Consider the following 27,868-nt stretch of genomic DNA (forward strand, 5'->3'; position numbering starts at 1 on the left):
CAGTGATGTTCTGGATCGACAGGACTACACCATGGTGTATTTGGTTGAGCTGTACGCCTGTGACCGATAGTGATGTTTCCTTGTCAGTTTTTAATTTTGAATCAAAATTAGCCACAACAGTAGTAAGCGATTTTATTTGCTCCATAATCTCCGAGCATTTTTTAACTAAGTCGTTCAAGCAGGTTTGTTTTTTGCGACATCCGTGACAGATGTACTTCAAAGCAGTTTTCTAGCAGCGCTTTTGCACCAGCGGCACTGAGATCCGTACATTTTTGGTGGAGGATTTGGTCACAATTTCCAAAACAATAAACGCGATCATTTTCTGATGAGATTTTCTGCACACAAGCACTGCATATTACTGTAGTTATTTTGGCGCGCGCGCCGTTCGGCGCGGCGGGGCACTTCGCCCACAGAGAAGCTCACAGAGACAAAGCACAGCAGCAACAATAATGGCTTTAGCTCCACCGTTGTAGGAATATATATATTCCACGATTAGTTCACTTGTATCCAAAATTAGCAGTAAAATTTGGTATCACCGGAACACAGGAAATTTCTGTTACATGAGGGTTTGCACGGACTTAATTAAAACGTATTTTAACACGGAATAAACACGTATTCAAAATCCCAACAGTGCAAACAGCCCTAACAGTGCAAATGACAATTTTCACTCTACTTTATAAAATGTTGCATTCTATTTTATAAAATGTTGCAAACGGCAACAACAGAGGGGGATTTCTTCCGCTACTATAATATCAAAATCAGATACGGATTTGTAGGGATATTATAATATTCCTGTAAATTAAGTACATGCTAGTTTTACTAATTTTAATGTGTTTGATCATAAGTTGTATATAGCTATAAGTGTGAATCATATTTATTTTGTGATGTGTTTTCTTGTGCATTCGATGAATTTGTAACATTGTAGGTTTGTTGTGATGTTGTGAAGTGTAGCGTTGTAGTTTGAGGTCTCTGTCTACTCACGTTTAGTCCCCTTCTCTATTTTTTATATTTGTATCTTCGCAAACTGGAACCCAAACGCTACCGTACTTTTGTGTTCAGGTTATGTACTTTAGCAATAGCACTCTATAATTACAACGTCCTAGTTTAGTATAGCGATAAGTTTAATCTATACCTATAGAGAAGGATTTCTGTCTGTCTGTCCTGTGTTCCTTATAGAATCAAAAACTACTGAACCAATCGGCGTGAAAATTTGCATGTAGAGGTTTTTGGGGCCAGGAAAGGTTTTAGTGATGGTTAGAGACCCCTCCCCCCACTAAGAGGGGGGGCTCCCATACAAATGAAACACAAATTTCTGCATAACTCGAGAACTAATTAAGCAAATAGAACCAAATTTGGCATGTGGGTGTTTTCGGTGACAAGAATTTATTCTAGGGTAATTTGAGACCCCTCCCCTCTTTATAAGGGGAATTATAACTCCTCTCCCCTTTAAGAGGGGGGGTTTCCATACAAATTTCCTCATAACTCGAAAACTAATCAAGCAAATGGAACCAAATTTGGCATGTGAAGATTTTCGAGGGCAAGAAAATTTTCTATGTTGAATTAGGACCCCTCCTCACTTTAAGAGGGGGGCTCCCGTACAAATGAAATACCAATTTCCTCATAACTCGAGAACTAATCAAGCAAATGGAACCAAATTTGGCATGTGTGTGTTTTTGAAGACAAATTTTTTTTCTATGATGAATTGGGACCCCTCCCCACTTTAAGAGGGGGGGGGGGGGCTCCTATACAAACGAAATACAAATTTCCTTATAACTCGAGAGCTAATCCAGCAAATGGAACCAAATTTGGCATGTAGGTGTTTTTGGAGGCAAGAATGTTTTCTATGATGAATAAGAACCTCTCCCCACTTTAGGAGGGGGGGCTCCTATACAAATGAAATACAAATTTCCTCATAACTCGAGAACTAATCAAGCAAATAGAACCAAATTTGGCATGTGGGTGTTTTCGGTGACAAGAATTTATTCTATGGTAAATTGAAACCCCTCCCTCTTTATAAGGAGAACTGTAACTCCTCTCCCCTTTAAGAGGGGGGGCTTCCATACAAATTTCCTCATAACTCGAGAACTAATCAAGCAAATGGAACCAACTTTGGCATGTGAAGGTTTTCGAGGGCAAGAAAATTTTCTACGGTGAATTAGGACCCCTCCCCACTCTAAGAGGGGGGGCTCCTGTACAAATGAAATACAAATTTCCTCCTAACTCGACAACTAATCAAGCAAATAGAACAACATTTGGCATGTGGGTGTTTTTTTTGGTGACAAGAATTTATTCTATGGTGAATTGAGACCCCTCCCCTCTTTATAAGAGGAATTATAACTCCTATCCCCTTTAAGAGGGGGGACTTCCATACAAATTTCCTCATAACTCGAGAACTAATCAAGCAAATGCAACCAAATTTGGCATATGAAGGTTTTCGAGAGCAAGAAAATTTTCTATGGTGAATTAGGACCCCTCCCCACTTTAAGAGGAGGGGCTCCTGTACAAACGAAATACAAATTTCATCATAACTCGAGAACTAATCAAGCGAATTGAACCAAATTTGGCATGTGTGTGTTTTTGGAGACAATTTTTTTTTCAATGATGAATTGGGACCCCTCCCCACTTTAAGAGGGGGGGTCCTATACAAACGAAATACAAATTTCCTCATAACTCGAGAACTAATCCAGCAAATAGAACCAAATTTGGCGTGTAGGTGTTTTTGGAGGCAAGATTTTTTTCTGTGATGAATTAGGACCTCTTCCCACATTAGGAGGGGGGGCTCCAATACAAATGAAATACAAATTTCCCCATAACTCGAGAACTAATCAAGCAAATAGAACCAAATTCGGCATGTGGAGGTTTTTGGAGGCAAAAATATTTTCTACGGTGAATTAGGATCCTTCCACACTTCAAGAGGGGGGGCTTCTACACAAATGAAATACAAATTTTCTCATAATTCGAGAACTAATCAAGCAAATGGAACCATATTTGGCATGTGGGTGTTTTTGGAGGCAACCATTTTTCCCATGATGAATTAGGACTTCTTACCTTTTTAGGAGTGGGGGGGGGGCTCCCATTCAAACGAAATACAAATTTGCTCATAACTTTAGAACTAATCAAGCAAATGGAACCATATTTGGCATGTGAGAGTTTTAGATGGCAGAATTTTTTTTCTGTGGTGTATTACGACCCCTTTCCCTTTTAAGAGGGTGGGCTCCCATACAAATGAAATACAAATTTCCTTATAATTTGAGTACTAATCAAGCAAATGGAACCAAATTTAGCATATAGGAGATTTTTGAGTCTTGAATTTATTTTATGATAGTTAGAGACCTCTCACCCCTGTGGTAGGGGGATATGGACTCTCATACAAATAAAACAGAAATTTTTGCGAAACTCAAAAACTAATCCAACTCGAGAAATTCGAGACTCTTCCATAAAACATTAATCAATAACAAGACCACAAAAACTATCTATAGTAACACTAGATCATTCAGGACGAGCCGGTCGCGAGTGTTGCCGGTGACCCGCCGTCGGAAGCGCCGCCCACTGGGGGGCTTGCAAAACTCGAGAAGTGACAAAGATCATCCGAGATTCATGATTTATGTACAACACAGGTTAATTTGTGGCAATACGAAGTTTGTCGGATCAGCTAGTTGTATATAAAGGTACTCACTGCGTAGGCTACCAATTAATATTAAGTATTTAGTTAAGCAATTTAGATATAAGCCAATATTAGCAGCAAAATTAATACTACACTGGATGGTCGCAAAAGGTTTCGTGCACTAGACTTATCTTCTACGATCGCCTCTGTTATGATGACTCACCAGAATGATGACAGACCTCCTCGTCGTCACTGACAGCTGCCTATAGCATCGATTTCGTTGCGAGGTTGATCGACTAATCGAGGGGGCTATTTTATAGTGAGATGCGAGGTCAACCAGGGATGGCCAACACTCCCCCCGGGTAAGCCGAACGCCTGTTCGCCTTGCTCTCTTCCGCGTCGAACGTCCAGAACCGCCAGTTTTGTTACAGGGCGATCGTAGATGCCGCTCGCAGTTCTAACTGTCGCTGATCGGATTCGACCGTCCTTGCTGGGATGAGTTGCGATGACCTTACCTTTCGGCCAACAGTTCCTGGGTAGGTTGGAGTCTACGATGACCACTACGTCGTCTAGCGCAATCGGCTTCGTATCGACGAACCATTTCGTCCGTTTTGTGATGTCGGGAAGGTAGTCGGATAACCAGCGCTTCCAAAACTGGTTGGCCAGCGCTTGGGATGTACGCCAGTTTTGTTTCAGGAGGGCTCCGCTGTCATCCAGAGAAGTAAAGGGTTTCGAACCATCGGACGACCCCACTAGAAAGTCATTCGGTGTGAGTGCTGGTGACGAATCCTCATCGATGGGCACATGGGTGAGCGGTCGGGAATTAAGTGTAGCTTCCACCTCCGTGAGCATACTCCTCAATATTTCTTCGGATGGTTTCGTCAGAAGGCAGATGGCCATTAAGTTTTTCTTCACACTTCGAATCAGCCGCTCCCAGCTACCGCCCATGTGGGGAGCCAGAGGCGGGTTGAAGTGCCAACTCGTCTCAGCGGTTACGAAGTTGCTGCTAATTTGGTCGTAGTCAACTGCATCCTGAAGCTTCTGGAGTTCTCGACTAGCGCCAATGAAGTTGGTTCCCCGGTCGCTTCTAATCGTTCTTGGAGTACCGCGACGAATGATAAAGCTTCGGAGTGCAATTATGCACGAGTTGGTGCTTAGCGAGTTGACCAATTCTATGTGAATCGCTCGCACCGTGAGACAGATAACAATCATTCCCCACCTCTTCTCCGTTCTTCGGCCTATTACGATCTCCATAGGCCCGAAGTAGTCTACGCCCACGTGGGTGAAGGGCTGTGTGTAAGCTGCCAACCTTTCCGCGGGAAGGTCGGCCATAATTGGAGGTTGTGGGACCGTGGATTCGTTTTTGCATCTTTGGCAGTATTTTCTGACGGTGGCGTACTGAACGCGAATGCGAGGAATGACGTATCGTTGACGTAGTTCGTTCACGACAGTGTCATGGTTTTGATGATTGAATTTTTCGTGGTAGTGGGTAATCAACAGGGTGGTCACAGGGTGTACGGGAAGGATTACCGGTCGTTTTGTTTCTTCGGTAACGTAATCGCAGGCAGATATTCTACTACGCATCCGCATTACTCCGCGGTCATCCAGCCAGGGTGATAGCTTGTACAGTTGGCTATTTTTGGGGATGAGCCTATCTGCATCGTTTTGGTTTTTGGTAAGTCGGACTATCTCGTCGGGGTAGCCTTCTCGTTGAGTATATATATATTCGTAGTGTCAAAACCTCTCGTTTGATATTAAAATAATTGAAATTAGGTAAATTATCTTGGTTAAAAACATTATAAATTATAGTTAATTTTGGTGTGGTGTATTCAACTGCTCATAACTTTCGAATTAAACGTCCAATCAAAAAACCATTCAATAGTGATCTATCCGGCTATATTACCTACCAAATGAAACTAATAGCGCCTCAATCGGTTTGGCCATCTCTGAGAAACAGGCGTTCATTTGTACCTTGTCAAAACAGGTTTTTTAAGGCTAACTTTTAAACTGCTTGTCCATTTTCAATAAAACTTTCGTTTGGTACTAAGATCGTTAAAATTGGTTGCGTGGTTCCGGAGAAAATCGTGTCACGTAATTTTCACATTTCTGCTTATAACTTTTAAACGAAAAGTCAGACCACGAAACAATTTAATAGTGATATACTAGGCAATAATACCTTTTAACCAAGAGTAAAAGCGGTCGAATCGCTTCAGCCATCTCCGAGTAACAGGCGATTGAAAATTCGGAGCGAACACACATACACACATACACACATACACACATACACACATACACACATACATACACACACACAGACATTGCTCGGTTCGTCGAACCCTATTGATTGTTATATGTGACTCGGCCCTCCGGGCCTTGGATCTATTTCGTGTTTTTCGACCAATTTCTAAACCTTTGTTATATAGTATAACAAAGGTAAAACATCCAAAATTAGGGTAGGTACTTTGACACTACGGAATAAAACGATCAATTTGGAGTCCTGAAAGCACCGAAAGCTGATGTTTCGGAGTGTGTAATTTGTTGTATTTCTATTTTAATCGTATCTACTATCTATGACAACAAAATATAATCCCACAGTAATTCGGAATATCTCCGTCAAAAGTGGGAGAGTTTCACCAATACATTGTTTAGTTGATTGATGCCTCAATCTAATTCGTAGTAAATGGAGTCAAAAGTCTAATTCCAAGCACCCCAATTTTCGGTATCGGAACTTAAAGGTTAAGCACAATAGTCCCTGTAGCAGGAATCATAAAGCTTAGATGTTGTAGGATATTACTTCAACTTTGCACGAATTCGGTAATTTAGAGATGTAAGCTTGTTGAATTGTACAAATCTGCTTACCATTAAAGAATGCAACATTATTGAACTTTATTTTTTTGCCCCTTTAAATTTCGAAAAATTTTGCAGGGGGGGGGGGGGGTGACATAAACTTTTTTCCAAATTTGTATAAGCCTTATTTGAAACCAAATTAAGTAACAATTTGTGAAATGAAAGTTACAAAGAGACTAAGAAGTGTTAAATTAAGAAGTGTATAAAAAATTTTTTTTTTTTGTTACGAAGTGTTAGATGTTACAAATACTACTGGAAGAGAATTCAAATTTTGTAAAACTATCATATTTACTAAACAAAAAGAAAAGAAATAGAAACATTACATACAAACACAATAGAGATCAATTAAAATTGTAAAACATAGACAGCTATTGGAATGATTCCTATTCTATACATCATTCTTTTTAAAAGGGGAGGTGTGCTATACACACTCTCCGTGTACTATAAACAGTACACAGTAAACCGCTATTTATTTACGAGTGGTTTACGCCCGCTGCTGTGTGATGCATGTAGCCGCGTTATGCTGCATGTGCGTTTATGATGCGGAGTGAACGACGCCACTCGCAGCGATGACGATGTGACTCATCGCTGCTGGTGCGCATTTGCTCCAGCTCCGAACCGGCACGCGCCACTGGCATCACACAGGCGAGGCGCGGTCCAAAACAAAAACAAAGTACGATTCAGTACAATAGCTGCCAATGTTGATAAACATTGAATATTTTGGAAGCAATGATATTGAATATTGGTATTTGACCGATTGTGCTAGCTAAGGGATAATCCAGTATAAAAGGGCAAGTTTCAACCAATAAACCGAGCAGTAACTTAGATCAGTCCGAGTGGACATTTCATTTTTGATCTGGGATCTGTGCGCAGACACCCCGGACACCAGAAAAAGAAATCCATTCCACTGTTCTTCTAATCAGCCTGCTAAGTTGTCCGTACGATATTGAATCCTTTTGATTTGGTGTAACGCCACCATAAGAGCGGCTAAGTGAAAAAGTAGATCGGGGCAGACGGATCTACGACACACTAGCGCCGCACGTTGAGAATATTCTGAACTATTTTCAGTGCCATCTCCGAGATGACAGTCATTTAAACAACTTTCCCGAAGATTGCAACTTTCTAAATAGTTAGTAGCGTAAGATACAGACTATACAAGAATATTACATATACACTAGCACCACGTAGCGAGAAAATCCTGAACTGCTACCGCCTGCCCACTAACCTACCTTTCAATGAAGATGATTGTAATATGATTCCAAGATATGCACTTGCGCCTTTTTCACTCTAAGTAGTAATTCCTTATAATCGCTTGGAATGAAAGGGATACAAGTGCATAACTTAGAAGGAAAGGGGTGTTGCGGCAGAAAGCCGCATTGTAATCCATCGCAGTTAGCGTCTATTGTCCAGCCGAAGCTAGTCACAAAACGCTATTGTCCGTTCAACTGAACGGTGATGCACAATGGCTATTATTCTGACCATGTAATAAATCTATTTACCGCAAGTATATAAAAGGCGAATAATAAATAGCAATAGAGAATACAGACAGTGCACTAGCAACCACCGCTGTTGGCGGATGGTTGCCGTAAGATAAATCTCGCGTTTTATTTTAGTGTGAAGACGTCCAGTCCCGTTGGTAATCGGCCCCCCTAACGACGATCCGGAACAAGGGGTGTAAGTGCAAATAACATTTTCAAAAATGTCTTATAAATTCCGAAAATCAAAGTGCTTTTCCAAGATTTCAATAGAATTTAATAAAGAAATGTTAACACAACCATAGTGCGTCATTAGTTTTGTATTATTTGACCTGACGAATTTTCTAGATGATGTTAACTTTGGAGCTGATTTTCTCGAAATTCACTTTTTGTCACTTACACCCCTTTCCTCTATGCCACTCAATTATAAAGTATAACTAGCGTTTCTCGATTGGTCGGTTAGCGAATTGGCGAATTAGCGGTGCCCAACAATGTATGAGAAATTTCCATATAAAACAATTTTTGCCTCGATATAAGACAAACTCCTTTGACATAATTGATAACGATACCAGGGCCAATTTTCCATTCCAAAAGCGGCCATGAAGAAGTTCATTATTTAAAAATAATCCTAAATATTGTAAAAATTTAATAGCTCAAAAACTAACAAATAGTTCGAAAACGTAAACACACAACACAGCTAATTTGGCAACTGCTAATGCAAATTTTTTTTGAATAAATCATGTTTCGATATAAGACAACTTTTTGAAATTATAAATTGTTGTATGTATATGGAATAGGATTTTTTTATCTTCGCTGAAAAGATAGAAGGCTACTGTCTTCAGTCAAATTTCTTGTAATAATATATTCTAAAATTGTGCAAAACACATCAATGCATTATATTGCAACTGGAGAAAAATAAATTTTTATGTAACTTTTAGGGGAATTAATCAAAATTTGAACACCACCGGACGATAGAACTATTAATGTCAAAAAACTCTTCTGAAGGTTTCATAAAACTTTAATGCGCACATTTTTTTTGGGTTTGAGCCACTCTAATTCACTTTTTATAAGGATGCACCTATATTAGAAGCACCCAATTGATATGATTTTATTTTTTTGGCCTAATTATGGTGCTTTTTGTACAATCTGATGTGAGTTTTGCGTGGCAGGTGCGGTTAAAAGGTAAAAAACGCGCAGCGCCTCTAACGGTGACTAGCTGCAGCTGATAGTACGAACCAGGATCATTTGTAGTATGAACTAAAATCAAAAAACTAAGTTCGTATTTTAATAACCAGACGCAATAAGGCATGTTTTTTCTAGAATATTATGGTTCAATAACGAAAGAAAATAGTTAAATTGATGCTTTAAGACTGTTTTTAACCGATACTTCATGCACTAAAGTACTTTCACATCGTTTTAAAAGACAGCTTTGATGGTGGCGTTAGAAGCCGTATTAGCATCTGTTAAAAATTTAACTATTTCTCGGGTACTTTTTCATTTCGACGTATCTGCAAATGAGAGATTCTCTTCGTGTCTCCTCTCTTCCGTTTTTTACGGCGCGACTAATGCATTGAAAAGAAAATTTTCAAAACATTTAGCTAGGTAATGACTCTGGCAACCGATTCATGCAAAGCTGATGTGTCAAAATGCATTAGTATCACCGTAAACAGCGGAAGAGAGGAGACACGAAGAGAGTCTCTCATTTGCAGATACGTCAAAATGAAAAAGTACCCGAGATTTGAGCTAGTTGTAGTAATTTTTAAGGCAAATAATGAAAGTCACGGATCGAAAAACCTTCAGCCTTGCACCGGAAACATTTGTTCTTGAGACCATCGTAGAATATTACGGCACGGAAGTGGCTGATGTATAAATGTGGCGGAATTTCCTTTGCGACCTCCATGTGAACGCCGCGTACTCCAGTGAATATGGTGACACCATGTTCTGCTGCAAACCGTTCTCTTACTTATTGGCGGATGGTGCCAAATTGTCCTAGCACGTGTGCGATTTCTTTGTCCTCAATCTCAGGAGGAAGACTGAAGATTCTTACGTATCTGAAGATCCGGCTTGCTATTTCTAGACTCACCTTCGTAACAGTGCCGTCATCATAGCGAAAATTGTAAGTTTCGTCTAGATTTTTGATAAAATCGGCGAATTTCGACTCCTCAGTGAATTTGAGGTAGAACTGGTTTTCGTTTTCGTCTTTGTAGACTGAGTGCAAGTTTACCGGGGAAATTTTTAACACGTTGAGAGTAAACTTCAATACTTCCAGGTGAGCGGGGGTCTTACTTCCAGCCGGGTACACAAGTTTCACCGTATTTTTCCGTACTCGAGATTCCATTTTAATCTTTTGTGACCAAAAGATTCCAAACAAAAGCTATTGTTACAGCACAATAAGTGCTGCAGTGACTATTGTCACACACTAGATAACACTTGGAGATACTCTTATATTCGACTGTATCGGTCGACGACTCGTACAAGAATGACACGTTCGTCAATACAATACAGATTTTCGATAAAAGCAATTAGGCATTGATAATTTTTTTTGCATTTTGCTTTACGCAAGTGAATGGTATTGTTGCACAGTTGACATTGTGTCACCTCTGCTGCTAGCCATCTCACATGCTTGAAGGCATGAGAATCTAGGAATTGTTTGTTTGACTTTTCGTTCACTCAACTTTCGTATTCTGCTAAGACGCTCAAAAACAAACTTTAGTTGTATTATATACTGTTTATGTGCTTTCACAACAGCGTAACGTTACTTTAGATTAAACCAGAATAATTTTTCTTTGTTTTGTTATTTGCTTATTGCTAGGAAATTTTATTTTGTTCATGATTTTACTTGAAAATTGCGAATTGTTTGTTTCAAAATGCTATATCTCGAGAACGGGACGGAACACTCGTGGTTTTGAGTGATTCTTATGTAAAAAAAGTCAGAGGAACACGATGGTGTTGAAATTTTTGAGATCAAATTGTACTCATTGAGAGGAAAATACAGATTTAGTTTTCAGATCGCAAATAAAAGTATTTGGCAGCGCTGCCGTGAAAAACTAATATTTTTTTCCGATTCCTCAGATGATTTTCCATGAAAATGTAGAAAAGAGTTTTTTTCTAAATTGAATATTTACGAAGATATACGCAAAAGAAAATAAGCGAATTTGACGAAAATGATGCTTTTTCTAATAAAGGAGGGGTTCCCAAAAATCGAGGGAAAGTCCAATCGGCACCAAACTTGGGATTTTTGCCTCTTGACCCAAAACGAACAATCTGGCCGAGTTTTGTGAAAATCCGAGAAGGTCGATTACAAGTTTGTACTTTTTCTCGGTCACTTGACGTGGAATGACCCATACTGCAAATGTGATGCATAGAAGTGTTGCAAGTATCCCCAAATGACGGTATGGATTTTTCTCCGATTTTGAGCTTCCGTGCGACTACGTATATTCGTTATGTGTCAAGCCAGGCTGTCCTACCCTCGGTGCACCTCAACCAAGCGAAATTCGAAAATGTTATGTATAAGGCATTTATTGAGTAAATTAATATCCATAAGATGGACGAACTAAGTATTGCTCTATCTTAAGTATTTACAGCGCACTTCCAGATCACACTGGGTGTGCACCTAGAGTGCTCTCTGTGCACCCCCGGTGTGAACTTGAAGTGCACCGTAGATATTTAAGATAGAGCAATACTCAATTCAGCAATCTTATGGGTAATAATTTACTCGATAAATGCCCCATACATAACATTTTCGAATTTGGCTTTGTTGAGGTGTTACAATTAAATAAGCAAAATCGGTGCACTGAGTACATGATAAGATAATAGCGCCAGAAGCGCGCTGTTCTAAAGCTTTATAATATAAAGTATGGCAATGAGGTAGTACGGTGCACCAATCGAACGGTCAAAGTGCGTACCTATCGAACAAAATGACTACAGCGATAGTTTGCCACGAGCACTTACGGGTTTATATTGAATTCTGCATATATTTTTACAGCGTTTGAAATAGAATTTAACTTTTCTACACTCAACTTTCTATCTTAAAATAAAAACAAAACTTGTAATCAATACATTCTTACTAAAATTTCTGGGCTGCTGGTTTAGTTATTGAATGGCAGTGTTGCCGAAGCCGAGGAATTTTTGATTCCCATACTTTATATTATAGAGCTTTATGCTGTTCCACTCCAAATCTAGCTATCTTCATTGATCCATTGAACAGCATTAAATATGATAAAGTTACACCTAATGTTATATTTATATGACAAAATGGTCAATATTTAAACTAAACCTACAATCCATAGCTTGAATTGATAGTTAGAGCTGTAATTTGTCCAGGATGTGTTCCATGTGTCCAAGGTGTTATACACACTAATTGTGCCTGAAAACCTGGCGGTTTTTTCTGTGGCCCGCTTTTAACCTTTAATGTTGCGATACACTGAAAGAAAAATAAAAATCAGTAGAACTGCGTTATTAAGAGCTTTGAGGAATTTTTATTATTTTATGGAATATAACAGTCAAGTGAAACTAGATTATTGCAGGTGTGAAATAGCAGTAGATAGAGATGAAGCGCAACTTTTAGTCCTATTGCTTACATTAGTCCTGTTTTCACCACACACTACACGTCCTGATTTATCAGGAAATTGACCAAACTCGTGACTTTAGTCATGACCTTGAAATGCGGTCAGGCATATATTAATATTTTTTTTTTGAAACGATGATTCTACAATTGATGAAGGGACGGTAAGGGAAAGTAATGAAGAAGGATTTTTTTTTTCGGGAATGAACGGGAAGGGTGGAAAGGAGGGGGGGGGGTAATAGGTAGCTATGCTTAACAAGTTGTCGTTGTGACTCCTATCTTTTGTCCAATGCTGGAAGGTGCATGGGTCGAACCAAGCTGTAATCAGAGATTATAACCGGATTTGAACCCACAACACGCTGGACTGGTCCAGCGCCTCTGTGGTTCAAAGGTACACGGGTACCAGTGAGCAACACGCCCTGGCAGGTGTTGTGGGTTCAAATCCGGTTATAATCTCTGATTACAGCTTGGTTCGACCCATGCACCTTCCAGCATTGGACAAAAGATAGAAGTCACAACGACAACTTGTTAAGGGGGCATAGTACTTTTTCAATTTAAAAAAATCGAATTTTTTTTTATTGATTATTTCGAAAGATTAACATTTTGACCATATGTGTTTCAAGTCATTTCGATGAATTCCAAAAATTGACAAAGTTACAGCTATTTGTACCGCGCATGTCTGGAGCGATTACACAGCGAATAAAAACTTCAACGTCGTTTTTCTCGAAATCAGGTTTTGAAAGTCGGTACCATAAATATCTCAAGAACGGTTGAAGCAATTCTCATGAATCTTTTTTTGCTTCAAAGCTAACAAAATTATCTAGTGTTTGACCCATCCTTTTTTCGATATTACAATTTTTATATTTTTAAGAAATGTTTAAAGTCAATTTTTTCGGCTAAAAACCTTACTTTTATGTTTGAATGTCCGCCATTTTGTTATGTGTTCGAATTTTAAAAAAAGGATGGGTCAAACACGAGATAATTTAATATTCTTTCATGTCGTTTTGGAATTTTTCAATTCGGATAAGCCCCCCAGCGCCAATCCATGGTACCGCAAATCATGTTTTTTTCGAATGATCATGTTCAAGGAGCCGTAGGGGAGAGGGGAAGAGGTTCACATATGCAAACAAAACTGCAAATATTAGTATAAAGTGCAATGTTTAGCAAGCAATAAACCCGAATCGATTCGCTTTTCGCGTTATTGAGAAAAAAATATTTGAAATAAGGCAAAAAATATGGTGTAAAAAGTACTATGCCCCCTTAAGCATAGCTACCTATTACCCCCCCCCCCCCTTCCTTTCCACCCTTCCCCTTCATTCCCGAAAAAAAAATCCTTCTTCATTACTTTCCCTTACCGTCCCTTCATCAATTGTAGAATCATCGTCCAAAAAAAAAATATCAGGAAATGTGCGAGAGTTGTCCTGATTTACAGCGAGAAATCCTGCTTTATTCAAATAATTAAAATACAAATCATTAGATGTCCTGTTTCGTATGACATTCTCTTGTCTCCATGATATTACCTTCTCTTCATAAATATTTCGACGCCAAATTTAACATATTCAGTTTTATATTTCACTATTTCAGTTGTAGTTCACTCGAAGATAAGTCCGACGACGAGAATAAAGCATTGTAGGTATTTACAGTTGGAGAAAACGTACGATAGCTGTTCGCAACGGGGCATCAAGATCAAGATTTAAAAATGGGGGAAAAATGGGCCACCGTTCGTTTGAGCATATTGGACTAATTTGTTTAATGCACTTGTTGATAATGTTCTTAATAAGCATCTTATTAAAAACCACATCCAAATTCGATAAGTCTGAGATTTTGAGAAAAAACACGAGCCGACTCAGGATTGTAAAAATATTATAAGAATTGCAACTCACAAAATATGCCATTTGTTGCGTGCCTTAGACTCCTCCATTCCATATATGCAAGTGTTACTTTTGCGTCTTTTCGGATATAGGGTAATTGATCTTGAATGGACCTATTCAGCGCTTTTTAACATCACCTCACACTCCTGCTTTACTCGTCATTTATAAACAATATGTGGTGATGTTACTAGTTGTTGGAAACTACCACCTTTTTGCCTTTCTACTATATAAATATATAGTATTGCCTTTCTACTATATAAATATATAGTATAAAGGTATAGAAATCACTTGGAAAACCGGAAATGGAAAGAAGGTCCTGCGGGCCGAATGTCATATACCATTCGACTCAGTTTTGAAAACTGAGCATTTTCTGTGTGTGCGTATGTGTGTGTGTATGTGTGTGTGTGTATGTAACGCTTTCAATCTCACTCACTTTTCTCGGAGATGGCTGGACCAATTTTAATATTCTTAGTGTCAAATGAAAGGTCTAGGTGTCTCATTGGTCGCTATTAAATTTCATACTGATCGGACTTTTAGTTCAAAAGTTATGTATAAAAATACGAAAAATTAGGGACTTCATTACCTCATAGATCCCTTAACCGATTTGAACAAAATTGATTGCATATGAAAGAGGGGCGTTGCAAACCTTAACTTTCAAATTTCATGACGATTGGGCCTGTAGTTTGAAAGTTACATAAAGAAATGTAAAAAATTAGTATTTAAAACATATTTTTGTAACATATAAGCATTAAGTCAATGAAAAATATCACGCATTTTATTATTATTTGAAAATTACTGCTGAGATCTATCAAACGAAACCGAGTTATTTAAAATCGGACGGTTCATTCAAAAGTTATTCAAACTTTAACACTTAAGCACCGTATATTAAACCGTTAAAACGTGTGAAATTAAAACATATCAATCAAATGTTGATTGTATTCAATGTGTGTGGTGTATGCGTGTATGTATGTATGTATGTATGTATGTATGTATGTATGTATGTATGTATGTATGTATGTATGTATGTATGTATGTATGTATGTATGTATTTATGTATGTGTGTATGTATGTGTGCATGTGATGACAATTTGCAATTTTTAAATTTGCATTGAAATTCAAGAGAAGTGAGAAACATCCCAATTGTCTGAAGTTTTTGAAGCCTCTTAGTGTAATACGAACTCGATTGTATAACATTTCGCCGAATACCATTTCGCGGAAAACCAATTCGCGGATGACCATAACGCGGAATATATTGTTTCGCGGAAAACCATTTTAAGGAAAGTACCATTTCGCGGAAAACATTTTTGCGGAAAGTACTATTTTGCGGAAAAATTTTCGCCGAAAGTACTATTTAGCGAAGAACCACCGCTTATGAGGTTTAGAAGCCGACAAAAGTTAAATCGATGCGAGGGCTAGGGAAAACTAACTAGAGGTCAGTAGACCTAGGAAAACGAATAGACCTAGACAGATGTGATCTCTGCGGGGGGGGGGGGGGGGCAGCCCCCCCCCCCCCTCAGTGGCCGGCGCTTCCAACGGCGGGTCACCGGCGAACACTCGTCGTTGCCTGCAGCCGGCTCGCCCTGAATCATCTAGGAAACGTTTGCTATTAACATGGTTTTCCGCGAAACAATATTTTCCGCCAAATGGTTTTCGGCGTATTGGTACTTCCGCGAAATTGTTTTCCGCGAAATGGTATTCCGCGAAACGGTACTCTGCGATATGGTCTTCGGCGAAATGTTACACAACCCTAGTGAGTTGATTTTTACAAATAAATTTATACAAATTTCAAACAAATTTTGCGCATCAATAGATGCTCTTTTCAATCAATAAATACGAGAGCTTAGAAATGTTATATGAAAAATAGGAAGTTAACGTTGCACGGTAGTAATTTTGTAAGATTTGTTTTCGTTAGTGACATTTTAAAGGACAGATGTCGTAAGTCAGGTATCATGTTTTAATAAATAAATCAAAAATGACATGCACTGGAAATCATATCGATCATATTTCCCATTCTCAAGCATGTTAATGGCGCAGCTTTTGCACTATTTTTCGACCTCATCTTGTTTTCCTAGCCCTCTAACGGGATACATTGTAAAAACGATGCGATTAAGCTAATGACTATCTTTTCATGAAGGTACATTCAAAAGAAGCTTAAGTTTTGATTTTCATGCAAAAATAATTATCTGAAGGAGCGCCAGCTAAGAAAAAGTTCAATTTCTCTTTTTCATATTTAATGCTCTATTCAGTTATTTTTTCTGATTCAAATATATTGCACAATTGAAGCCAAGCAAACTAACAGTAAAATTTTGAGATTAATCATTTTGTTTTCGATATCCTTTTTCTTCAAAAGCGAAGTTTAGTAATAATTTTTCTGAACTCTTGTTTTTCAAAGATGCTAACTTTTGTATTAATATCAAAATATCAAAAAATCTGCTATGAACACATATTTCATATTTTCAATTCAAAACAAGTTTCGTATGTGGCTCTGAAGCCCGAAAGTTAAGGCCGACCGATTAAAAAACTAAATAATCAAGTAACATAAATGACGCTTACAAGGAAGGAAAGAAAATATAATTATTCTACACAATACGTTGTGAATTTTACTGGCAAATAAGGATTTTGAGGAATATGGAACGGATATTTAAAAATATAGTCAAGTTAATTATAGATGTTCCTGAGAAATTAAATAATGATTATTGTGGCAGTAGAAAGGCTAGGTCACGCCGCTAGGTGGATTAATTCAGGTTTTCTACATTATCAGTAATTTAAAAATGTATAATTGATGAAACTTTTATTAAATATATCGTTTTTTGCCAAAGCCTTTTGTTAAAGTTAGTAATAAAAATAAGTAGAGAGTAGCTTATGGACGCATCAGAATTCCAATTAATGGTAGCACAGTAACTAGGATCCACCATGCAGTGGTGAATATAGGCTTATCAATCTCTTATAGCCACTCACTCTCAGTGATCGTTTGATAAAATTCATATGTAATATTAGTATCTATCAGATTAAAGTTCAGTACCGATCAAGCAATCGAAATAACAAGTTGTCTCTTCTCGATCAAGCGAGAAAAAAAAAGTACAATCTCCTTCGTCTAATAAAAGTGGATTTCTTTAAGTATACGCGATTTTAATTCGTAAAGTGAACCAGTGAAATATCAAATCTCCAACATTTGGTCTTCTATGACAGGATTCAAGGAAACCGCGTGTGCTGATAAAATAAGCCATTGTTCGCTCGAAGTTTCACAATAGGCTCGTCGCCATTGTGTCAAGTTGCTGCTGCTGCTGTTCGAACCGCGCTATTCTGCTGCCGTTGCTATAGGATCTGGATTCTGCTTGTGCTGATCTGCTGCTGTTAGCGGATATTGGATCTGCGCCCGCTTGGATAGGAGGAATTTTGGCATAAAAATCGTCCGGAATTTCATCGAAGATCGTCAAAAACTTAAAGGCTAAGTAGTTCGAAAAAGGGTATGTCTCAGATGCGATGCTGAATAGCATGGTCAGACCGCCATCGCAAATAAAAATTGATGCACGTGGTTGATTCAATGTATTGCTTGCATGCGTTAAATAAATTGTGGCGTTGTAATTATTGTCGTCTTTACTGATTCGAACAAATATTGAGCCCTGGGTCTGCTTTCTCCGCTTGAATATTCCAAATAAAAATTATTTCGGTGGTTTAGCGTGGTCTCTGGGTTGCAAGTCCTGTCATATCGCGTCAACGATTATCAATTTCGCAGGTCGAGGTAGTGCAGTGAGTTAAAGTGTGTTAAGACTGTGTGTTTAACTGGACGAAATCTACGATAAATTTGTGGAAGTACAAATGCGTGTGAAAGTGCTTATGGACAAACAAGAAGACGATCAGTTTCTAGAAACGGTTGAGACAGACGAAGAACGCAAATCTCTACGCACATCGGTCGCTGAAAAACGGGAACAGGAAAATGTAAAAGTGATTCGCGATTTCGAGAACGACTATTATTCCATAAAGCAGTCACTGATAGCACTAATAGTTCCCGCTGGTAGGAGTACAGATCACCACATGCCCCGATCTCGCGTCTCGTTTGCTGCCGACACTCAAATGCGAATAAAACTTCCGGAGCTCAAACTACCCGTTTTTAGCGGGAAACTGCAAGAGTGGATCACATTCCGTGATTCATTTACTAGCATGATCCATGACAATGAACATTTGTCCACCATCGATAAATTCACTTATCTGCGAACATTACTGACGGGTGACGCATTGCGAGAGATCGCGTCCATTGAGCTTACAGCAGCAAACTATATTATTGCCTGGAGCACTTTGCAAGGCAAATATGAAAATAAAAAGCTCATCGCCAAATCTTATTTGGATGCATTGTTAGCAGTCAAACCAATGGAGAGAGAATCTTATGAGCAGCTAAATCGTGTGGTGGGAGATTTCGAAACCAACGCAATGATGCTTCAGAAGATTGGCGAAGAAACGGAGGGATTGAGTACCATCCTTCAGTACATGGTATGTCAACGACTGGATTCGCATACGTTAAGAAACTGGGGTAATCATCACAACTCTGTAGAGATTCCGACCTACAGGACACTCATCGACTATCTAAAGGAGCAATGTATGGTTTTACGGAGTATTTCGTCTGGACAAGCAAACCGCGGAGAGACACGGAAGCCTTTTCAATCTCGTTCGTCTACGGCCAGCCATAGCAGTATTTTACAATCATCGTTACGTCCATTTTGTGGGGAACAAGCCCATTCCATGTTTAGGTGCAGTCGTTTCATGAAAATGAAAATATCTGATCGAATAGACGAGGTGAAACGAAAGTCCCTTTGTCTTAACTGTCTCTCGCCAGGCCATGTATCCAAATTCTGTTCAAAAGGCACATGCCACACATGTGGGAGAAATCATCACACACTCCTGCACTCAGGTAATCCTCAAACCTCACAGTTTAAATCAGGACAATCTTCTGATACACTATCTGGAAAGAGATTTCAAGCACCGAACCCGCTACCACCACAAAATCAGCAAAAATCCCAAGCTCAAGTTCCTTCAGTTTCTACACAGACGAAATATCCAGCACCACTTACAACACACACTCAAGCCACTAACGCAAGCATTAGTCAATCACACACCCCATGCATCACAGATTTCCCTTCTACAAGCCATACTACCGTGCCATCATCGAACACTCGAGCAACTCGAAACACTGTACTGTTGTCTACAGCTGTTATCAACATTAGCGATGGCTATGGGAATACAACCGTAGCTCGCGCCTTGCTAGATTCTGGGTCTCAATTGAGTTTCATGTCTGAAAATCTTGCTCAAAAACTCAAATTCATTCGTCGTCTTGAATGTCTGCCTGTTAAAGGCATCGGTCAAACTAGCACTTGTTCCAAGCAGTCAGTACATGCTTGGATCCATTCGCGTGTTTCTCAATACACAATCCCGTTGCAGTTCTTTGTCCTTCCAAAAGTTACTGCTGATTTGCCGATAAAGCAGCTCTATATAAATAGATGGAAGGTCCCCACAGGAATTTTGTTGGCTGATCCTGAATTCTTCCATCCCAGTAAAATAGATCTCATCATAGGAGCGGAAATCTTCTACGACTTATTGCTAGCAGGTCGATACAACGTGAATGGAAGCCGTCCAACCTTGCAAAATACCCATTTCGGGTGGATTATTTCGGGCAAGCTAACGGAAGAAACTAACCAAGATTTCACGATTGCAGCTGTCTCTTGCGCGGAAAAGAGATCAGAAGAGCTACTTACACGGTTTTGGGAACTTGAATCGTGTCAAACAACTAGCACACTATCATTGGAAGAATCCAAGTGTGAACAATTTTTCGATGAAACGACGATAAGAGACAAGACCGGTAGATTCGAAGTGATATTGCCAAAAAGCCGCACCTGCTTAATCGCTGAGGTGAATCTCGTTCAATTGCTCTTCGACGATTTCATTCAGTAGAACGACGTTTGGATGTCAACCCAGCGTTAAAGAAAGAATATGCGTCATTCATCCACGAGTATTTGGAGCTTGGCCATATGGAGGAAGTACCAGTCGGGGCGGATGAAATTGAATCGCAACCGTTCCCGTTTTACTTGCCGCATCATGCTGTTCTTCGGCCAGACAGCACTACCACCAAACTTCGCGTTGTCTTTGACGCTTCTTGCTCGACTGCATCTGGTATTTCTCTCAACGAAGCGCTAATGGTCGGTCCTGTAGTACAGGAAGATTTATTTTCAATAGTCCTTCGTTTTCGTTTGTATAAATTCGCTATCGTGGCTGACATCGCCAAAATGTATCGGATGGTCAACATTGCTCCAACTGATCATCGTCCTCAATGTATTTTATGGAGAGACTCTGCAAATGAACCAATAAGGACGTTCGAGTTGACAACTGTCACATATGGGACATCATCGGCACCGTATCTCGCCAAGAAGTGTTTACAACGACTGGCTGATCTTGGGAAAGAAAAATATCCTGTAGCTGCAAAGATCCTATCAAAGGATTTTTACGTAGACGATATGTTGTCTGGAGTCAATAGCGTCGAAGAAGGCATTCGAGCCTACCGAATTGAATCAGCTACTGGAATCTGCATGTTTCACCCTTAGAAAATGGAGCACCAACAGCTTGGAAATATTGGCAGCGATCCCCGAAGACCTGAAGGATGATCGCACATCTCTCAAACTCGAGGCATCCAAAGCTACAATTAAAACCCAGGGAATTTCCTGGGAACCTCGAACGCACTACTTTAGATTAGCATTGGGCGATACTGTATCTGTATCGAAAAAATCGATACTTTTGAGCCGATACATCGATATTTTGGATCGATACTGAGCGTCCCGATACCGACCAGTATCGATGCTAAAACGACGATATTTGTATCGATACCTTTATAGTAAATGCTAGAGAAACTAAAATACTTTACTTATCCTAATGCGATGCCCATTAGGATTTCACCTGCATAACAATGTTCCGCCAACAAACTCGATCCATGGTTGTCCGCCTCCAATTTCTCGAATGTCCCACACTTTCCAGGACTTGCTCCATTTGGTCTAACCGTCAAGCACGCTGCGTACCTCTGCGCCTGGTACCAACCGAATTCGAGGCAAACATCATTTTTACGGGATTGTTTTCTGGCATTTTCACAACATGTCCCGACCATTGTACTCTTCCAGCCTCAGCAACTTTCTGAATACTGGGTTGGCCGAAAAGCTGCGCCAGCTTGTGGTTCATGTTTTTCCTTCATAGACCGTACTCACATACACCACCAAAGATGATCCTAAGCACACGACGTCCAAAAGTGACCAGTCTCCGTCGAGCATTGTCCACGTTTCGTGCCCGTAGACTATCGGTCTTATTTGCGCTTTGTACATGGTACATTTGGTACAGGGAGGAAGCTTGCCAGATTTTAGAGTCTTGTAGAATCCGTAGTAAGCACGACTTCCGGCAAGAATACCTCTGCGTATTTCTCTGCTGCAGATGTTATCCGACCACCTCGAACTCGTAGAAATTAAAATAAGAGGTGTACCTAATTAATGCGGCAGATAATTTTTTTTCGATAAATAAACTCTGCAAAAATAGATGCATTCCTAGTTCCAGTCTTAAATCAAATTTTAAGTAAAACTTCAATTTCAATTTGAAATTTAATTTAAAGTCGGATTTCTTGGGTGATGTAAAAAAATCAAATTAAATTTCAAATCCTATTTCAAGTCCAATTATAAGTCCGATTTAACTCCAATTTCTGGCAAAGTTGTAAGTATAATTTCTAGTCAAATTTTACATCCAATTCACTATTAGTTACTAGTAAAATTTTAAGTTCTTTATTATGTCCTATTTCAAGTTCAATTTCATGTCTCATTATAAGTCCTATTTCATGTGTAATTTCAAGTCCAATTTATATTCTAGTCTGAATTGGTCCAAACTTGAGTTTAACTTCGCGACCAATTTTAAGTGTGAAGTCCAAATTCAAGTTCCACTTCAAGTTTAATTTTAAGTTAAATTTAAAGTCTTACTTCCAGCTCAATTTAAAGTAAAGATTCAAGTTGAAATTGATTCAAACTGAAGTCCAATATCATTTGATCATCAATATCAATTTGAAGTTCAATTTTAAGCATAATGCCATGCTCGATTCTAAGTTAAATTTCAGTTCCGATTTCAAGTTCAATATCAAGTTTAATTTCAGGTTCAATTTTAAGTAAAATTTCAAGTGCAATTCCAGCTCCGATTTTAAAATTAATTTCAAATGCGATCAATGTAGAGTGAAGCTCTGCTTTCCTCAATGGAGGTAGCTGTCTTGGCACTCGAAGATGGATGTGGTTGGATACGCTAGACCGTCAATGAAGCCGCAACTGCGTTGTTAAGTGAAGAAACCCTGAGTGCATGAAATGACTTTTGACGGAGATGAACTGGAAGGGGTTGATGAATTCATAAATTAGGGATCTCTGGCAACCGCCGTCAATCATACGAGTAAGCAGATTCAACGACGCATTCTAGCTAAGTCAGGTCTACTTTTCCCTTCGTAAGTCATTTCGATCAAGGAGCATAAACCGTACGCAAAATATAAAAGCATTTGCTAGCGCTTGGCTGAGTGGTCGATTTCTGGTTGGCCCGACCGGTTTTTCACTTGCAAAGCCGGTGACCGATCAATCTGGCAAAAAGTCGGTTTACCGACTTAAGAAAACGGATTTGTACTTTTTGTCCGATTTTTAAAATTTATTTTTCATTTCCATCATTCCACTAGATATTTTAATAAATTTTGTAGTAATCCTGAGCAATTCGTTGCAGTTTCCGGTCAAAAGAGTTTAAAACCGCAGGCCTGACCAGTCCGACATCAGCTATTATTTCGTTCCTAACGAGATTTCGAATGAGAACGAAAGAGAATCAACAGTAGTAAAAGCACACGCATATAATTTTCTAAAAAATTAAGCTAAATAATAAACAAAAGTGTGGTTTTCGTTGCACCCTGTCATTGTATCGATACCGATATCGATGCCGCTGGTATCGATACTTGCCGCCCGATATTTTAACGGGATCGATACTTTTACAAAAATTGTATCGATATTCGAATATCGATGCTTTTCGCAGTATCGCCCAATGCTACTTTAGATTCTCTGTGCCTCAGTGGAATAAGTCCACCGAGATCAACAAGCACATCGTATTGTCCGATTTTGTACGCCTCTTCGATCCACTCGGATTAGTAGGGCCTGTCGTAGTCCAAGCTAAGATTTTTCTCCAGGACCTCTGGAAGCAAAGATGCTCCTGGATTGAACCTCTCAGCGATGAGCTTGAGCCCTGGTGGCTAGAATTTCGTCGCAACTTAGCTGGACTTTCTACTCTTAAAGTCCCTCGTTGGCTCGCATTTGATAACAACACCATCGCAGCCGAAATTCATGGGTCTTGAGATGCTTCCGAAAAAGCATACGGAGCATGCGTGTATCTCCGATAGCATTGGGCGATACTGCGAAAAGCATCGATATTCGAATATCGATACAATTTTTGTAAAAGTATCGATCCCGTTAAAATATCGGGCGGCAAGTATCGATACCAGCGGCATCGATATCGGTATCGATACAATGACAGGGTGCAACGAAAACCACACTTTTGTTTATTATTTAGCTTAATTTTTTAGAAAATTATATGCGTGTGCTTTTACTACTGTTGATTCTCTTTCGTTCTCATTCGAAATCTCGTTAGGAACGAAATAATAGCTGATGTCGGACTGGTCAGGCCTGCGGTTTTAAGCTCTTTTGACCGGAAACTGCAACGAATTGCTCAGGATTACTACAAAATTTATTAAAATATCTAGTGGAATGATGGAAATGAAAAATAAATTTTAAAAATCGGACAAAAAGTACAAATCCGTTTTCTTAAGTCGGTAAACCGACTTTTTGCCAGATTGATCGGTCACCGGCTTTGCAAGTGAAAAACCGGTCGGGCCAACCAGAAATCGACCACTCAGCCAAGCGCTAGCAAATGCTTTTATATTTTGCGTACGGTTTATGCTCCTTGATCGAAATGACTTACGAAGGGAAAAGTAGACCTGACTTAGCTAGAATGCGTCGTTGAATCTGCTTACTCGTATGATTGACGGCGGTTGCCAGAGATCCCTAATTTATGAATTCATCAACCCCTTCCAGTTCATCTCCGTCAAAAGTCATTTCATGCACTCAGGGTTTCTTCACTTAACAACGCAGTTGCGGCTTCATTGACGGTCTAGCGTATCCAACCACATCCATCTTCGAGTGCCAAGACAGCTACCTCCATTGAGGAAAGCAGAGCTTCACTCTACATTGATCGCATTTGAAATTAATTTTAAAATCGGAGCTGGAATTGCACTTGAAATTTTACTTAAAATTGAACCTGAAATTAAACTTGATATTGAACTTGAAATCGGAACTGAAATTTAACTTAGAATCGAGCATGGCATTATGCTTAAAATTGAACTTCAAATTGATATTGATGATCAAATGATATTGGACTTCAGTTTGAATCAATTTCAACTTGAATCTTTACTTTAAATTGAGCTGGAAGTAAGACTTTAAATTTAACTTAAAATTAAACTTGAAGTGGAACTTGAATTTGGACTTCACACTTAAAATTGGTCGCGAAGTTAAACTCAAGTTTGGACCAATTCAGACTAGAATATAAATTGGACTTGAAATTACACATGAAATAGGACTTATAATGAGACATGAAATTGAACTTGAAATAGGACATAATAAAGAACTTAAAATTTTACTAGTAACTAATAGTGAATTGGATGTAAAATTTGACTAGAAATTATACTTACAACTTTGCCAGAAATTGGAGTTAAATCGGACTTATAATTGGACTTGAAATAGGATTTGAAATTTAATTTGATTGTTTTACATCACCCAAGAAATCCGACTTTAAATTAAATTTCAAATTGAAATTGAAGTTTTACTTAAAATTTTATTTAAGACTGAAACTAGGAATGCATCTATTTTTGCAGAGTTTATTTATCGAAAAAAAAATATCTGCCGCATTAATTAGGTACACCTCTTATTTTAATTTCTACGAGTTCGAGGTGGTCGGATAACATCTGCAGCAGAGAAATACGCAGAAGTATTCTTGCCGGAAGTCGTGCTTACTACGGATTCTACAAGACTCTAAAATCTGGCAAGCTTCCTCCCTGTACCAAATGTACCATGTACAAAGCGCAAATAAGACCGATAGTCTACGGGCACGAAACGTGGACAATGCTCGACGGAGACTGGTCACTTTTGGACGTCGTGTGCTTAGGATCATCTTTGGTGGTGTATGTGAGTACGGTCTATGAAGGAAAAACATGAACCACAAGCTGGCGCAGCTTTTCGGCCAACCCAGTATTCAGAAAGTTGCTGAGGCTGGAAGAGTACAATGGTCGGGACATGTTGTGAAAATGCCAGAAAACAATCCCGTAAAAATGATGTTTGCCTCGAATTCGGTTGGTACCAGGCGCAGAGGTACGCAAGTTAGCATCGGAGCCACCCGGACGGCGACGGTTGGAATTGCTGACCACCACGTTAGCAACGAAGCGGCCAGAACGAGGGCATCGAAACATGCTGACATCGATATCGGAGCGGATGGCAACCATCGATGGAACGTAGCAGCTTTCGAGGTGCAGCGTTTGCATTATGAACTGTAGTTAAGCTCAATTGTTGAATAAAGTTCAGTTCGTTTTAGGCTAGCGAGTAGTTAAGTTGTATTTTTTTAAAAAGGTAATCACGTCCGTGATTTTCTAACTGGAGGCTCCGGCGAGATCCTCCTGGACGGGAAGAGTATACGTGATAGTGCAGTGTAGAAGTCTTCAATAATCAGTGCAATTAAACTCTTAAGTGAAAATAATTTTTGTGGGGTTCAAAGAGCCCGATTGTACTTAGTTTTTGGTTCAAAGAGCCAAACACTGCATACCACAAAGCGATCTACAAGACACCGAGGACCTGATCCCGATCGGCACCATTGGCCCGAAGTAACCACGGTAAAACGGACTACCCATAAGTGCCTGCTTGAAGATCCCCCGTTCCTGAGGACTGCCACCAAAAGTCCAACTCGGTGATGTTGGCCAAACCCAGGACTTGGTCCTTTATGTAAGTAACCTTTTTATAGTTATTCTGTTAAATTTTTATTTGATTCAAGTGTTAGTGATTTTTCCGTGAATAAGTGTTAATTAGACATAGATAGTGGAAATTGTGATTTGGCTGCAAAGGAAAAGTTTTCCCTCAATCTTTAGTGGTATTTCTAAATTAGTGCTTTCAAAATTTTTCGGAAGAAGAGAAGAGTAGACCTCTACTTCCAGCACATCATCATGCCAAATCCAACACCAGCAGACTCACCTGCCGTTAGTCCCCTAACGATGCAGCAATTCATTGAATTGGGTCGGTTACCAGATTTCATAAGAGATGTGCAACCGTTCGATGGCAAGTCAACCGAACTGGTGACCTGGTTGACTGACATCGAGGGCATTTTTAGTATGTACCGGGAAGCCGGAGCTACTGCCCCTCAGATTGAGTTGATTGAACGATCTGTTCGCAGAAAAATAAGAGGCGAGGCCGCAGACGTCTTAAATTCAAATAATATTCAATACGAATGGGCCGACATTAAAAAGACGCTTATTCTCTACTTAAGGGATAAGCGAGATCTCAAAACATTAGATTTTGAGTTAACGTCTATAAGAAAATCCGGGAGCGAAAGCCTCGGAAGTTATTATTCAAGAGTTAACGAGCTTTTATCCTCAATCATCGCTCAGATTCAGACAGAAGAAAAGTATTTCCTCCACATAGATTCTCACATTGACTTTTTTAGAGAAAAGGCAGTAGATGCATTCATCAGAGGTCTGGAAAAGCCTTTGTGCCAACTTCTGAAAACTTCTAATCCAAAAACTTTGAACCAAGCATACCAATTCTGCTTGGACTATTATAATATGGATACCAGATCAGCTCCATATCGAAACGAACACCCCATAAATATCCCAAAACCAAGAGAGCTTGATATCTCTAAAATTGCCCCTAGACTACCCCCCAGAAGATTACCGCCTATTCCTGCTCCTAGAAACTTCCAACCCTTCCAAATGTCCCCATTTGAGAGGCAAAATTTTCAACCTTTCCATGAAAACAGGCCAAGACCCCACTTCCCATCACATCCTCGAAACCAATTCCAACCACCTCAATTCCAACCACCTCCTAGACCTTATGTTCCAAAACCACTCCCAAGACCCGAGCCTATGGACATTGATCAGAGCATCCGGAGTCGATATATTAATTACGGCAATAGACCTCCTGTAGATAATAAAAGACCGCACCCACCTTCCAACCATATGCATAATTTCAAACGAGTGGCGCACCCAGTTGAGTACACAGACGACCAATACTATTCAGATTATGAACCCGAATATAATGATTATTACGATCAAAATGGACTGCAAGAGGAACAAATTTCAAGTGATTCTCAATATTACGAAGAAGCCCCAGCTGAACAAGACAACGAACCCCAACCATCAACATCCCAAACTAATTTTTTAGAATGG

General features: G+C 39.4%; 1 protein-coding gene across 4 annotated transcripts in view; it reads right to left on the reverse strand.

Annotated features, from left to right (window-relative positions):
* Positions 1 to 27,868, reverse strand: part of LOC128732919 (syntaxin-binding protein 5) — a 1,693,445-nt gene that overhangs the window by 1,005,932 nt on the left and 659,645 nt on the right. For all 4 annotated transcript variants that reach the window (XM_053826374.1, XM_053826375.1, XM_053826373.1 and 1 more), the window contains one exon: positions 12,207 to 12,349. In XM_053826374.1, the coding sequence (XP_053682349.1) occupies positions 12,207 to 12,349 (143 nt within the window). The remainder of the gene's footprint in view (positions 1 to 12,206; positions 12,350 to 27,868) is intronic.

This window comes from Sabethes cyaneus, chromosome 1 (genome assembly GCF_943734655.1).
Source record: "Sabethes cyaneus chromosome 1, idSabCyanKW18_F2, whole genome shotgun sequence".
NCBI lineage: Eukaryota > Metazoa > Arthropoda > Insecta > Diptera > Culicidae > Sabethes > Sabethes cyaneus.